The sequence below is a fragment of the Muscardinus avellanarius genome (genome assembly GCF_963383645.1).
Source record: "Muscardinus avellanarius genome assembly, chromosome: 15".
NCBI lineage: Eukaryota > Metazoa > Chordata > Mammalia > Rodentia > Gliridae > Muscardinus > Muscardinus avellanarius.
Window position 1 is genome coordinate 78276187 of NC_137801.1, and position 12853 is coordinate 78289039.

At 40.8% G+C, this 12853-nt stretch overlaps 1 protein-coding gene across 1 annotated transcript in view; it reads left to right on the forward strand.

Annotated features, from left to right (window-relative positions):
* The window catches only part of SEPTIN10 (septin 10), a gene marked incomplete at its 3' end in the record, with an annotated part of 36248 nt that overhangs the window by 1680 nt on the left and 21715 nt on the right, over positions 1 to 12853 (forward strand). The window contains exons 2-4 of the mRNA XM_080711580.1: positions 8853 to 8970; positions 9353 to 9548; positions 12281 to 12467. Of these exons, the coding sequence (XP_080567706.1) occupies positions 8880 to 8970; positions 9353 to 9548; positions 12281 to 12467 (474 nt within the window). The 5' untranslated portion in view covers positions 8853 to 8879. The remainder of the gene's footprint in view (positions 1 to 8852; positions 8971 to 9352; positions 9549 to 12280; positions 12468 to 12853) is intronic.

Sequence of the window (12853 nt, forward strand, 5' to 3'; positions counted from 1 at the left end):
GGTCTTCTCTCTAGAGTTACCTGAATTGACACTAATCACACGTGCAGGATCTCTTCTCAGCTGCATCTAGATTAGTTTCTAATTAAATAACCAAGAACAATTGTATGTGCGCCAGGACATCGGTTTTTCCTTGGGGCTCTATCATAATTTTGCCCACTATATACAGTGAGAAGTAGTTCACTGTCACACAGCCAGCGGTCTCCGCGCTGCTGGAATGCAGGAATGGCACTCCTGTGACACCTCCCCTCCACACTCGCATATGTGTGAGCTTCTGAGATCCACCCATGTCATGGCGTGCATCAGTCGCTTAGGATTCCGTTGTGCAGATATACACGGTTTGTTTCTTCACTACTGACCAGACATTTGAGTTGTTTCTAGTTTTTGACAATTAGAACTAAACTGCTGGGAACCTTTGTGTATAATTCCTTGTGTGGGTGTAACGTTTAACTCACCCGGGGGCCTCCAAGTAGGGTTTTTTCACTGTATAGCAGCATATGTTTAGTTTCCTAATGACCTGCCTGACAGTTTTCCAAAGTTGGGGTACCATTTTGCATGTGCGCCAGCACATTTATCAGCGCCCTGCTTGTTCTTCATTGTCTTTTTTTTTCCCCCTTTGGTACTAGAGATTGAACCTAGAGGATTTCTACCCCTGAGCCATCTCTCCTTCCCCAGATCTTTTCTATAAGAGTCTTGCTGAATTGCCAAGGCTGGCCGCGAACCTGAGATCCTCCCGTATCCGCCTCCCAAGTATTGAGGTTAAGGTGTGCACCACCATGCCTGGCTAACCCTTTAATTTTAGCCATTTTATTGGGTGTTGACTGGTATCTTACAGTTTTAATTCTTATTTCTCTGGTAATTTTCCATATACCCCATTTTTCTTTCATCTTCTTCTTGCTTGCCCTCTTTTGGATTAGTGAGTATTTTTATTATCTCGTTTATCTCTCCTGTTTACTAGCTATACTTCTTTCTTATTCATTTATTTATTATTTAATTCTTTATTTTTGTGATACTAGAGACTGAACCAAAAGACATTCTATCACTGAGCTACACCCGTGCCCAGCTCTGTTTTATTTATCTAATTTAATTTCATTTTGGTGGTACTGGGGGTAGAACCCAAGGGCTTTTCTACCTCCAGGCTATACTGCCAAACCTATTTTATATATTTTATTTAGAAACAGTTGTCTCACTAAGTAGCTGAGGCTGGCTTTGAACCTGTGCGATCCTCCTGTCTCTGCCTCCCAAGCCCAGGGATTACAAGCGTGCGCCACCACGCCTGGCTGTTTATTTTATTCTTAAAATAGGATCTCGCGCCAGGCGTGGTGGTGCACGCTTGTAACCTGCACGCTTGTAATCCTCGCGCTTGGGAGGCAGAGACAGGAGGATCGCGCAGGTTTGTAGTCAGCCTCTCTGGCTTAAGAGACCCTGTTTCCAAATAAATGAAAAAATACATAAAATAGGCCTGGGAGTGTAGCCCGGAGGTAGAAGGGCTTCCAGGAACCCCAGTACCACCCCAAAAAAAAAAAAAAAATAGGATCTCGCTAAGTACTACATGCTGGACTCAAACTTTTTTTTCTTTCCTCGGGTTTCTCAGTACTGGGATTACAGGCCTGTGTGGTACCTAGCTGATCTAGGCTTTAACTTATCACACTTTGCTTTCAAATAATATACTACTTTACGTATAATATAGAAACTTTAAAACAGTGTAAATCGATTCCTCCTCTCATCTTTTGTGCTCCTATCTTTTACTTCCATGTTTATTTAATGGTATCTTGTTTTCGTTAATGCTATATCTTCAAGAAATTAAGACAAAACTCTTTTTTTTCCCCAAGTACCTGGGGTTGTACTCAGAAACATTCTACCTCCAAGGTATATTCACCAAACCTTTTTAAAATTGGTCTCGCCAGCTTGCTGAGAACCTCCTGTCTCAGCCTCCCAAGTACTGGGGTTCCAGGTGTGCACAACTGTGCCCAGCTAAAACAAAACCCTTCCACTTGCATGCTCACAGTCCTGGACATCTAGGCTCTATCAGTTGTCATTTTCTTTTTCTTGAAAAGTTTTTTTCAACATTTCCCACAGATCAGCTGACAATTTTATTTGTCTGAAGGCTGTTTTCATTGGCTCTAGGATTTTAAAGGTTGCTCTTTACCCCCTTTGGGCATTTTATGAATGTCCTTGTTTTTGTCTTCTGGCTTGCATTGCTTCACTAGTCATTTTATATTTGTTTACTTGTGTGTGTCTGTGTGTCTTCCTCATACCTGGTTGCTCCTAAAGTTTTTCTTTTATTTCTTTTTTGTGGTACTCAGGATAAAATCCAGGGGCATTCTACCTTTCTACCTCTGAGTCCCCACCCCTTGTTTTTTTCAGTACTGGGGATGGAATCCAGGGGCATTCTACCTTTGAGCTACACCCACAGCCCTGTTTTTTATTTTATATTTTGAAACAGCGTCTCACTGGGTTGCAGAGGGCTTCACTAAGTAGCTGAGGCTGGCTGCGAACTGCAGTCCTCCTGTCTCGGCCTCCCAAATACTGGGATTATAAGCGTGTGCCACCATGCCCGACCTTTCACTTAATTTTTTGAAATAGGATCTAAGTTGCCGAGACTTGCTGTGAACCTGTGGTCCTCTTATCTCAGCTTCCTGAGAACTGGGATTACATTACAAACATGTGCTACTACACCCAGCTGCATTTTTTTTTTTTTTTCCATGTCTGGGGCTGGAACCCAGTAGCATTCGACCTCCGAGCTACAAACCCTGCCCTATTTTTTTATTCTTTATTTTGAAACCGGGTCTCACTGAGTTGCAGAGGGCCTCACTAAGTAGCTGTGGCTGTCCTCGAACTGCGATCCTCCGGTCTCAACCTCCCAAATGCTGGGATTACAAGCATGTGTCACCACGCCTGGCTCACCCAGCTATATTTTTTAGTTCATGTTTAGAAAATTGAAAAAATTTCTGTTCCTATTATTTAGATATTTCTTTCCTTCCTCTTCTACCCCTCTCCTTTCACCCTGTTTCCTCCCTTGATCCAATTTTTTCCATCTCTTCTAAGTATTTTAAGTATGTAAATTCTTGGATACCAGACCATTTTTACTGTCCTATAGATTTTTGAGGCTCTATCAGAGTTTTATCTTTTCTCTAAGAGATTTTTAGCTTGGTTAAATCAAATATTTAGCTTGGATAATGATTTGAACAAATTTTTCTCTCATTGCTTAACTAATACTATTGAGTAATTTTTAAAATTTTCAGGTTTTGTATTTTTTTCATTCTAGAAATCCTGCTGCTTGCTTTTTGTTGTTATTGTGAGCTTCATCTCTAATTCCCTACCATTTCACCTTTATGTTTTTTTCCCCTGTAGATTCTTTAGCACATTTATCAGTTATTTAAATTTCTTAGCGAGCAGCTTAACATCTGGTTTCTTATGGATCACATTCAGTTCACTGCGTTTTTTTTTTCTTGAGTCTGGATTGCATTTTTCTGCTTTTTGCAGTAATTTTTAATTGTATAGTAGATATTCATAATGCAGTAAAAATAGTGATATCTACTGTATTCCATCTTCTTTTTCCAAAGAATGTTGAGCTTTGTTCTGACAGGCAGATACATCGCTGTCTGATCACACTGATCAAGTTGAGCTTTGGCTATAGGTTTTGTTAGGGCAGGTCTGTTCAGTTGTATCCTCAGTACTATGGAGCGTTTTTGATTCCTGGGATGTGATCTTTTGTGTGTGTGTGTGTGGTACTGGGGATGGAACCCAGGGGCATTCTACTTCCAAGCTACACCCCCAGCCCTATTTTTTATTCTTTATTTTGAAACAGGGTTTCATTGAGTTGCAAAAGTCCTTACTAAGTAGTAGCTGAGACTGCCCATGAACCACAATCCTCCTGTCTCAGCTTCCCAAATGCTGAGATTACAAAGCTGTGCCACCACCCTGGCCTGGGATGTGGTCCTTAATCCTAAAATATGGTCCACTTAGGATTTCAGGAGAACGCCTAGGTATTTCTTGAGCCCCTTTAACTTATCAACTAATAATTGGAATTCTGTCCATCCTCCCAGTATGACACCCTTGAAAAATGCTCAGATCCTCCCAGTGCTCCTGCTTGGACTTTTATGCACCCTCTGTGGGTGTGCAGTTTGGTGGTCAGCCATGGACTTGAGGGCAGTGTGTTTGCAGATTTGGGGCTCCTTCCCTTCTGAAATTCTTTTCCTCAGTTTCCAGCTGATCTGCCTGCCCCAGTCTCCAAACGATTTCTTAACCCAGTAAGGCTGTCACCTTGCTTCCTGAGCTCCATCTTTGTGCAGTGTGAGCAGGGGTGCTCTAAGGAGAATCAGGGTGAATGTGCATCTCACATAAGAGGTTCTGCTCCTTCAAGAGTTTAATTCCTCCCAGGCTCTGTGTGCCTTTGGTTGCAGTACAGGGACTTGAAAGAGTTGTTTAGCATTGTCAGCCGCAGGGAGGTCAGTTTGACATAAATCACCCTGCCATTATGGGAGCTGGAACTATATAATTTCTTTTCTTTTTTCACGGTAATGGGGATTGAACCCAGGAGTATTCGACCTCTGAGCTACAACTCCAGCCCTATTTTTTAAATTTTTTAAATTTGAAACAGGGTCTCACTAAGTTGCAGAGGGCCTCACTAAGTAGCCGAGGCTGGCTGTGTACCTGCGATCCACTTGTCTCAGCCTCCCAAGTACTGGGATTACAAGCGTGCACCACCATGCCTGGCTGGAACTATATAATTTGGGTGCTTTTTCTCACTTGACATTTTATTTTATTTTGTTTTGTTTTGTTTTATTTTATTTTATTTTATTTTATTTTATTTTATTTTATTTTGTGGGTCTGGGGAGGGAACCCAGAGGCATTTGACCTCCGAGCTATACCTCCTGCCCTCTTTTTATTCTTTATTTTGAAATAGGGTCTCACTAAGTTGCGGAGGGCCTAAGTAGCTGAGGCTGTTAGCGAACCCCGATCCTCCATTCTCAGCCTCCCAAATGATGGGATTACAAGCGTGCGCCACCACGCCAGCTTCACTTGACATTTTAATGTAGGATTTTCCAAGTTATTAAAAATGAGACTTCCGGGAAGATGTCGACAGAGAAAAGCGGGGCTTAAGAGCCCCGCTAACAACAAATCTCCATTACCACAAAATCAGCGCCTTTCATAGCCAGAAAACACCATCACCAGTGAAACAAAAAATCACCAGGCTCCAGAGAGAAAGCGGACTGAGAACAGAGCCACAGAGGAGATACACCGGCCTCGCACCCGAGGACGCGGCAGACGCGGCAGCAGCGCCATACTGCCAGCGGCACTGGCGAATTCACGGGACGGCTACAGCAAGCCGAGGTGAGCCACTGAGGAACAGCCAGGCGGGATTTCTCCGCGCAGAGAGCATCTAAAGCTCCCAGTGGCCGAGCTCAGCACACGCTGCAGGGATTCAGAGTGGAAATCAAAACCAAGAAGAAAAACACCAGCCCCACAGCCGAGGGCGTAGCAGCGGCGCCATATTGCCACCGGTGGCAGCAGCAGCGAATTCAGCGAGGCCAGTACAGCTACATCTGCGTACTCAAGAACAGTGAGTCAAATTGCGGGCCACAGAGGAGAAATCCCAGTACTGTACTCCCTGGGACTTGACCCAGTGGGGGAGGGGCGGTGGCAGAGATATCACACCATAGGAGAACGTGCAACCTGGCACCCCCACAGTCTAAAGCAGCCTCTATCGACTCTCTGGGTCGGAGACTCTGTGATACAACCCAGTAAAGGAGTAGTGGGGTCTGAGATACTACTGACTCGAGATCCAGAACACCTTAAGGGAAGTCATAGTGACCCAAGGGAAGAACCCAGAGAAGGCACAAACATCCGAAATCATGGGAAAGAGGAATAATACTGGAGCAATGAATGCCCACAACCCCACAACATCAGAACCCGATAAAACAGAAAATCAGAGATTTCTAGAAGATCAAATCAGGAAAATAACTGTAGAAATAATAGAGGCGCTTCGAAAAGAACTCAGAGAGAGCCAAAAAGAGATAAAGGATGCAATTAATGAAGTAAAGGCCTCAATTCAAAGCACAAACAACCGATTAGACCACATGGAGAACAGAATCTCGCTCTTAGAAGCTGATCATTCCAAAAATGAACGCATAGTTTCTAATCTAGGAAAAAATATCCGACAGCAGGAATCTGATATTGAAGAAATATGGGCCCATTTTAAGAGAGCTAACCTAAGAATAATTGGAATAGAGGAGGGAAAAGAAAGTGAAACCAAAGGGATCAACAGTCTCTTCAAGGAAGTAATAGCAGAAAATTTTCCAAACATAGAGCAAGAGGTTGATACAAAGGTCCAGGAAACTTATAGAACTCCCTTTAGACAGGATCGGAGAAGAGGATCCCCACGCCACATCATTGTCAAAATGACCAATGTGGAAGCCAAGCAGAGACTCTTAAAGGCAACAAAAGCAAAGGGCCAAGTGACATTCAGAGGCAAACCAATTAGAATCACTCCAGACTTCCCAAACCAAGTTATGAGAGCCAGAAGGGCTTGGAGTAACATATTCCCAATTCTGAAAGAAAACAACTTCCAGCCAAAAATTTCCTACCCAGCAAAACTTTCTATCAAATTAGATGGAGAAATAAGAAGCTTCCATGACAAACAGAAACTGAAGGAATTTATGTCTTCAAAACCAGCACTAGAGAAAATACTCAAAGAGATTAACTACAAAGAAGAAATAGGTAACACACTCCAGAACTAGAGAAACAAGATTTTCCATCCAACAGACAACTAAGATTGGTTATCTGTGGAGATTCATTATTTATGTTAGTCTTTTACCTATCTCTAAATGGTATTGTTTGCCTTTATTGTTGTTAATTTTTAGGATTTCTATTTGGAATATTAATATACCTTCAGATATAGCATTTGGAAATATTTTATCCCATTCTATTAGTAACTGTTAACTCTGTTTACATTGTCTTTGGATATACAATATTTTTTTTTTATTTTTTAGGGAGTTTGTATACTCCTCTGTTGCCTGTGCCATTGAAATCATAACCAAGAAATCACTGCCAATTTCAATGTTGTGAGGTTTAATGACCCAGATTTTCTCCTAAAAGTTTATAGTCTTAAGATTTATATTTAGGTCTATTATCTATTTTGAGTCAATATTTGTATATGGGATTAGATAAGGGTCCAATTTTATTCTTTTCCATGTAATTATTATTTTTCAACAATATTTAGTTAAAAGATTATTATTTCCACCACCAAATGTTCGTGGAAACCTTGTCAAAAATAATTGACAGTATAGGGAAGAATTTAGCTCTAGGCTTTTATTTAACTCCAATGGTTTATATATCTGCCTTTAGAATAGTACTACACTGTTTCAATTATTGTAGCTTTATATGGTTTGAAATCAGAAAATATATATCTTCTAGCTTTGTTCTTTTTCAAGATCGTTTGGGTACCTAGAGTCCATATTCCATATTAGGATAGATTTTTTTCTGAAAAATAAATATATAAATATATGATAGTTTCACCTAAAAAATAGAAAAAACTATTCTCTGGTAAGAAAGAAAGCAAAAAGAAATATTGAAATGTTATCTTTAAGTCATCAAAAGCTTGGTATCAGACAAATGAAACTTATGTGAGATTATCATATTTAATTTTAGATAAATTGCCATAATACTAGATGTCAACTACTAAGCCAAGCATGGGAGGGAGGGATAGGGAGAGAATGGGGTGGGAATTGGGTGGGGGCTGACTGGGAAAAGTGTGCATGTATGTCTACAAAAGTATGTATCCTAGTATGATGTATGAATACAGTGCACAAATAAAAAAAAATAAATAAAAAAAAATAAAATAAAAATGATAAGTATGGCTGGGCGTGGTGGCACACGCTTGTAATCCCCGCGCTTGGGAGGCTGAGACAGGAGGATCACACGGGTTCGAAGCTAGCCTCAGCTACTTAGTGAGGCTTTCAGCAACTTAGTGAGACCCTGTTTCCAAATAAAATATAAAAAAGGTCTGGGAGTATAGCCCGGAGGTAGAAAGCCTCTGGGTTTCACCCCCAGTACCACCCCCCCCAAAAAAAAGATAAGTATGTTTAATTACTTTAAATTCTCCCTTTCTTTTTTGGTGATATTGGGGTTCCTGGAAGCCCTTCTACTTCTAGGCCACACTCCCAGACCTATTTTATACTTTTTTATATTTGGAAACAGGGTCTCTTAAGCCAGCGCGGCTGGCTTCGAACCTGTGTGATCCTCCTGTCTCCGCCTCCCAAGTGCAGGGATTACAAGTGTGCGCCATCACGCCCGGCTAAATTCTCCATTTTTAACTTGGCTGTTTTCCATAATTTACTTGGATATTTTCCTTTTTTTTAGAAATCAGAGTTTGTTTGTTTGTTTTTTTTTTTTGGTGGTACATCCTGGGATGGAACCCCGGGGCATTCTACCTCTGAGCAACACCCCCAGCTCTAGTTTTTTTCTTTTATTTTGAAACAGGGTCTCATTGAGTTATAAAGGGCCTCACTAAGTATTAGCTGAGGTTGTCTGCGAACCATGATCCTCCTGTTTCAGCCTCCCAAATGCTGGGATTACAAGCGTGCACCACCACACCCGGCTAGAAAGATGTTTTAAATATTGAAAAATTGTGCTTGCCTCTTGTATTAAGAGAATAATAAATTGTGTTTTGAGGGTCTAGACACTGCTTCTTTTCTTACATTTACTTAACCAGTTATATCTTAGGTAAGAAATCATGATTGTAAGATCTTTATAGTCCCTTTGATAAATTATATTTATCCTTTCAAGTGTGCTTGTATCATGTTTCAGTCAAAGTTATTTTGATATTTACTGTTCTTTTTGTTTTCCTTCAGAAAAGAGAAAATATTCGTTCCCTGACTATGTGTGGCCATGTTGGTTTTGAGAGTTTGCCTGATCAGCTAGTCAACAGATCCATTCAGCAAGGCTTCTGTTTTAACATTCTGTGTGTGGGTGAGTGCCACGACCCTCCGCCGGGTTCTGCGCACCCCTGCGGTGCACTTCACTCTTTGTATCAGCAATATGAGGCTCCTTTAGCAGTTGAGGTCCTGATCTTGACACTTTTCTGTTTAGATTCCATTCCTTTTGTTTTCTTAGCTTTAGACCTTGCGTTTGTTCTGTGAACATCTCCGTGCTCTCCTCAGCGTTCTGAGTAACTTCGTGTACCTGCTCATTGCTCGGAGTGACTTGGGCCTAGTCTCAGCATGTACGACTTTCATGGACACCCTGACCTTTGCCATGGTCGGGGATCCTCGAAACCACTCTAGGAGTCGCAGTTATGTTTCTTCTCAGCCTTCCTGTACAGCCCTGAAAGAAGTACCTTTGTTTCTTTCAGGGGAGACTGGAATTGGAAAATCAACACTGATTAACACGTTGTTTAATACTAACTTTGAAGAACACGAATCCTCACATTTTTGTCCCAATGTTAGACTTAAAGCTCAGACATATGAGCTTCAAGAAAGCAATGTTCGGTTGAAATTGACAGTTGTGAATACAGTCGGATTTGGCGACCAAATAAACAAAGAAGAGAGGTATGTGTTTTCTTCTTGTAATAAAACAAGCTTTCTAATTTTTTGATCAAAACATATGCTTTCCTGCTCCTTAAGATGTGATTTGATTTTTCTCCGTGTTAATGCGTACTTTTTGTCTTAGGTGTAACTTTTTTCTTTAACAGGCCATGTCTTTTTTATAACAAATGAACATCTTTCTATCCACTTGTCTGATTTCTTTAGAATAATTTGAATCACATTATTCAAATGTGTATTGCAGCAAAAATAGCTTTATTTACTGATAGTTTGTATTCAGTGATTGCTATTAATTTTCAGACAGGATTAATCTTGTTGAGAAAAAACTCCATAAAACATAACAGTGGCAAATATATACAACGGTCAAATACATTGTGCAGGATTTTTTTTCCCAATGTTCTCACCAAAATAACCAGTTACATTATTAAGCATTGTAGAAAAGTTTTGATCGTGAAGTTTTAGCTTACATTATATCTCAGCTCATTATTTCTTATTTATATTTTTCGTGTAGTATTATGAAGATTAGTATAGAGTCTATCAAATTTAAACGGTGAAAGAAAGGAGGGATAGATTGAGATAAAGCAATAACTTTTCCTTTTCCTTTTTGAAATGCATACATTTGCATTATAAGTAATTTTTAGGGGAAATATGTGAAATAAATTAGACGATAGCCTTTTCTACCTTGTATATGAAAACATGATTTATGTAGACTTGAAAAGAATCGATTAGGGAAGGGGCAGAGGCCTGTGAAACCTTGCTTTAGATGTTACTCAGTATGTATGAGGTGTATATCAACTTACTTGATCTGCTGAATAAAGTTTATTGTATTATGGGATAAGTCACATTGTAGATGTAACATTCTATGTAAATCATCCTCAGGGTGAGGCTTTTTTTTTGGTGGTACTGGGGCTCCTGGAAGCCCTTCTACCTCCAGGCTACACTCCCAGACCTATTTTATATTTTTGAAACAGGGTCTCTTAGGCCAGTGCGGCTGGCTTCGAACCTGCGCGATCCTCCTGTCTCCGCCTCCCAAGCGCGGGGATTACAAGCGTGTGCCACCACCACGCCCGGCTCAGGGTGAGTTTTAACTTGCTTTTCTCCATTAATTTATTAGATTGTTTGCCATCAATTACCAAATACAGATACGTGTTAGTGACAGTGCCACTAGTACAGGTCAGTCGGCCCGCGTGAACCATCCACTCAGGCCTCATCTTCTCTCTCCAGAGGAGCCATTACTGCACACTAGGTGTTTTCAAGAACTTCTTTTTTTTAGTTCTTTTATATTTCTTTTAAACTAAAATGTGTAGACACATAATTTACATACCACCACCACATCGCTAATGTAGCGAGTGTCCATGGCCGTGGTGTTTTGCTTCCGTGTCAGAGCATCGGTGCTTGGCCGCAGACGACGCTGTCCAGAGCCGCAGAGCTTTGTCTGCACAGCTCCCTCCTCCTCGCCCGCGTTCTGGTCTGAGGATTCCTGTCATCTTGGCCTCTCAGTTCCCGTCTTAATCTCCTTAACTCGTGAAGCTTCAGACATTGTGCAGACCGTCTCTCCTCGTGCTCTGCCCAGGAAACTTGCTAGAAGCGGAGGAAATCTTGGGGCTTCCCTTATTTGTTTGCTTTCTCGGTAATCGCACTTTCATACGACCTGCTGTCCGGTGTCCCAAATCCTTTTTCCATATCTTGTTTCCTGGTTTCTAGGTTTAAGTTGGGAAGGGAAGTCCAGTCCCAGTTTTCTTACCATGGCTGGAAACAGCCTTAATTATTTTTCCTTTATTTTATTTTATTTTATTTTATTTGCTGGACTTCAGTGGGGAGAATTTGCATATTTTGTTCAATAGTCAGTGTGACTGAAACCATTCTTAACCTGTCCTCATCCCTGAGGTAAAACCTTATTTTTTTATATGCATTATGTTTGCTTTTTTTTTTTTTTTTTTTTTTGCTTTGAGTTTTGTTTTGGACAAAATAAGGAATTTTCTTCATTTTACTAGTAAAAACTTTAAAAATATATGACTAGTACATACTTTTATGATTTTTTTCTTTTGCATTCCATGGAAAAATAGTGATTTCTTTTTTCTTTCTCTTCCTTTCTCCTCCCTCTACCTTCTTCCCTCCTTTCCTTCTTCCTTCCTCTCCTCTTTCTTTCCTTCCTTCTTGAGTCCAGGGCCTTGTATATACTAATAACCACATGACCTCTCACTGAGCTCTGTCCTCAGTGAGTTTCTCTCTTTTTCCCCCTTTAATTCTTGGGAAGATGAGTAATAGCAGCTGGTTTCCTATTGTAAGTTGACCGTACAATCCTGGGTACCATTGTGGGATCATAACGTAGTCCCCTTGCTGAGGCCGGCCTTGAACCTGTGATCCTCCTGTCTCAGCCTCCCAAGTACTGGGGTTATAGGTGTGCACCAGCACTCCTGGTATATCCTGCTCTTGATATGTGTAAATTCCTGAGATTGAATAGTAGCTATCAGTCCTTTTGTTAAAATCGCAAACATTTAACTCTTAAAATAGTGCCTATGTCCCCTTTTCTACCTCTTTTCCTTCTGAAACTTCAGTGAAATGTTTGTCTCTTTTTGTGTTCATGTTTTTTTTTTCTCTTAACGTCTTCATATTTTGCATCCCTGTATTATTTATTAGTTGCTGAAAATACAGGCCTCAAACTTGAGATTTGTGTTAAGTACCTTAGTAAGGCAGCATGGATGTGTCGTAGTAAGTGTTTAAGTAACTTTTTTCAGCTACCAGCCAATAGTTGACTACATCGATGCTCAGTTTGAGGCCTATCTCCAGGAAGAGCTGAAGATCCAGCGCTCGCTCTTCAGCTACCACGATTCCCGCATCCACGCCTGCCTCTACTTCATGGCTCCCACAGGCCACTCACTGAAGACACTCGACCTCTTAACCATGAAGAACCTGGACAGCAAGGTAGGCGGGAGGCATCAGCTTGCAGACTCCGTAGGATAGATAGGTGTATGATTACAGCCTTTATTCTTTGTGTCTTCAAAACAACTGATAAATTTTGTCATAGCTTTTTTTCTTTTTTTCTTTTTTGTGGTGCTGGGGATGGAACCCCAGGGGCATTCTTCTTCTGAGCTACACTCTAGTCCTATTTTGTATTCTTTATTTTGAAACAGGGTCTCACTAAGTTGCAGAAGGCCTCACTAAATAGCTGAGGCTGGCCTGGAACCTACGATCTTCCTGTCTCTTCCTCCCAAGTACTGGGATTACAAGTGTGTGCGCTGATATGCTGTATTTAGCTTCTTTTCTAGAGAATTCAGTTTAGAAGATAGGATGCAAAGACAGATATTAAA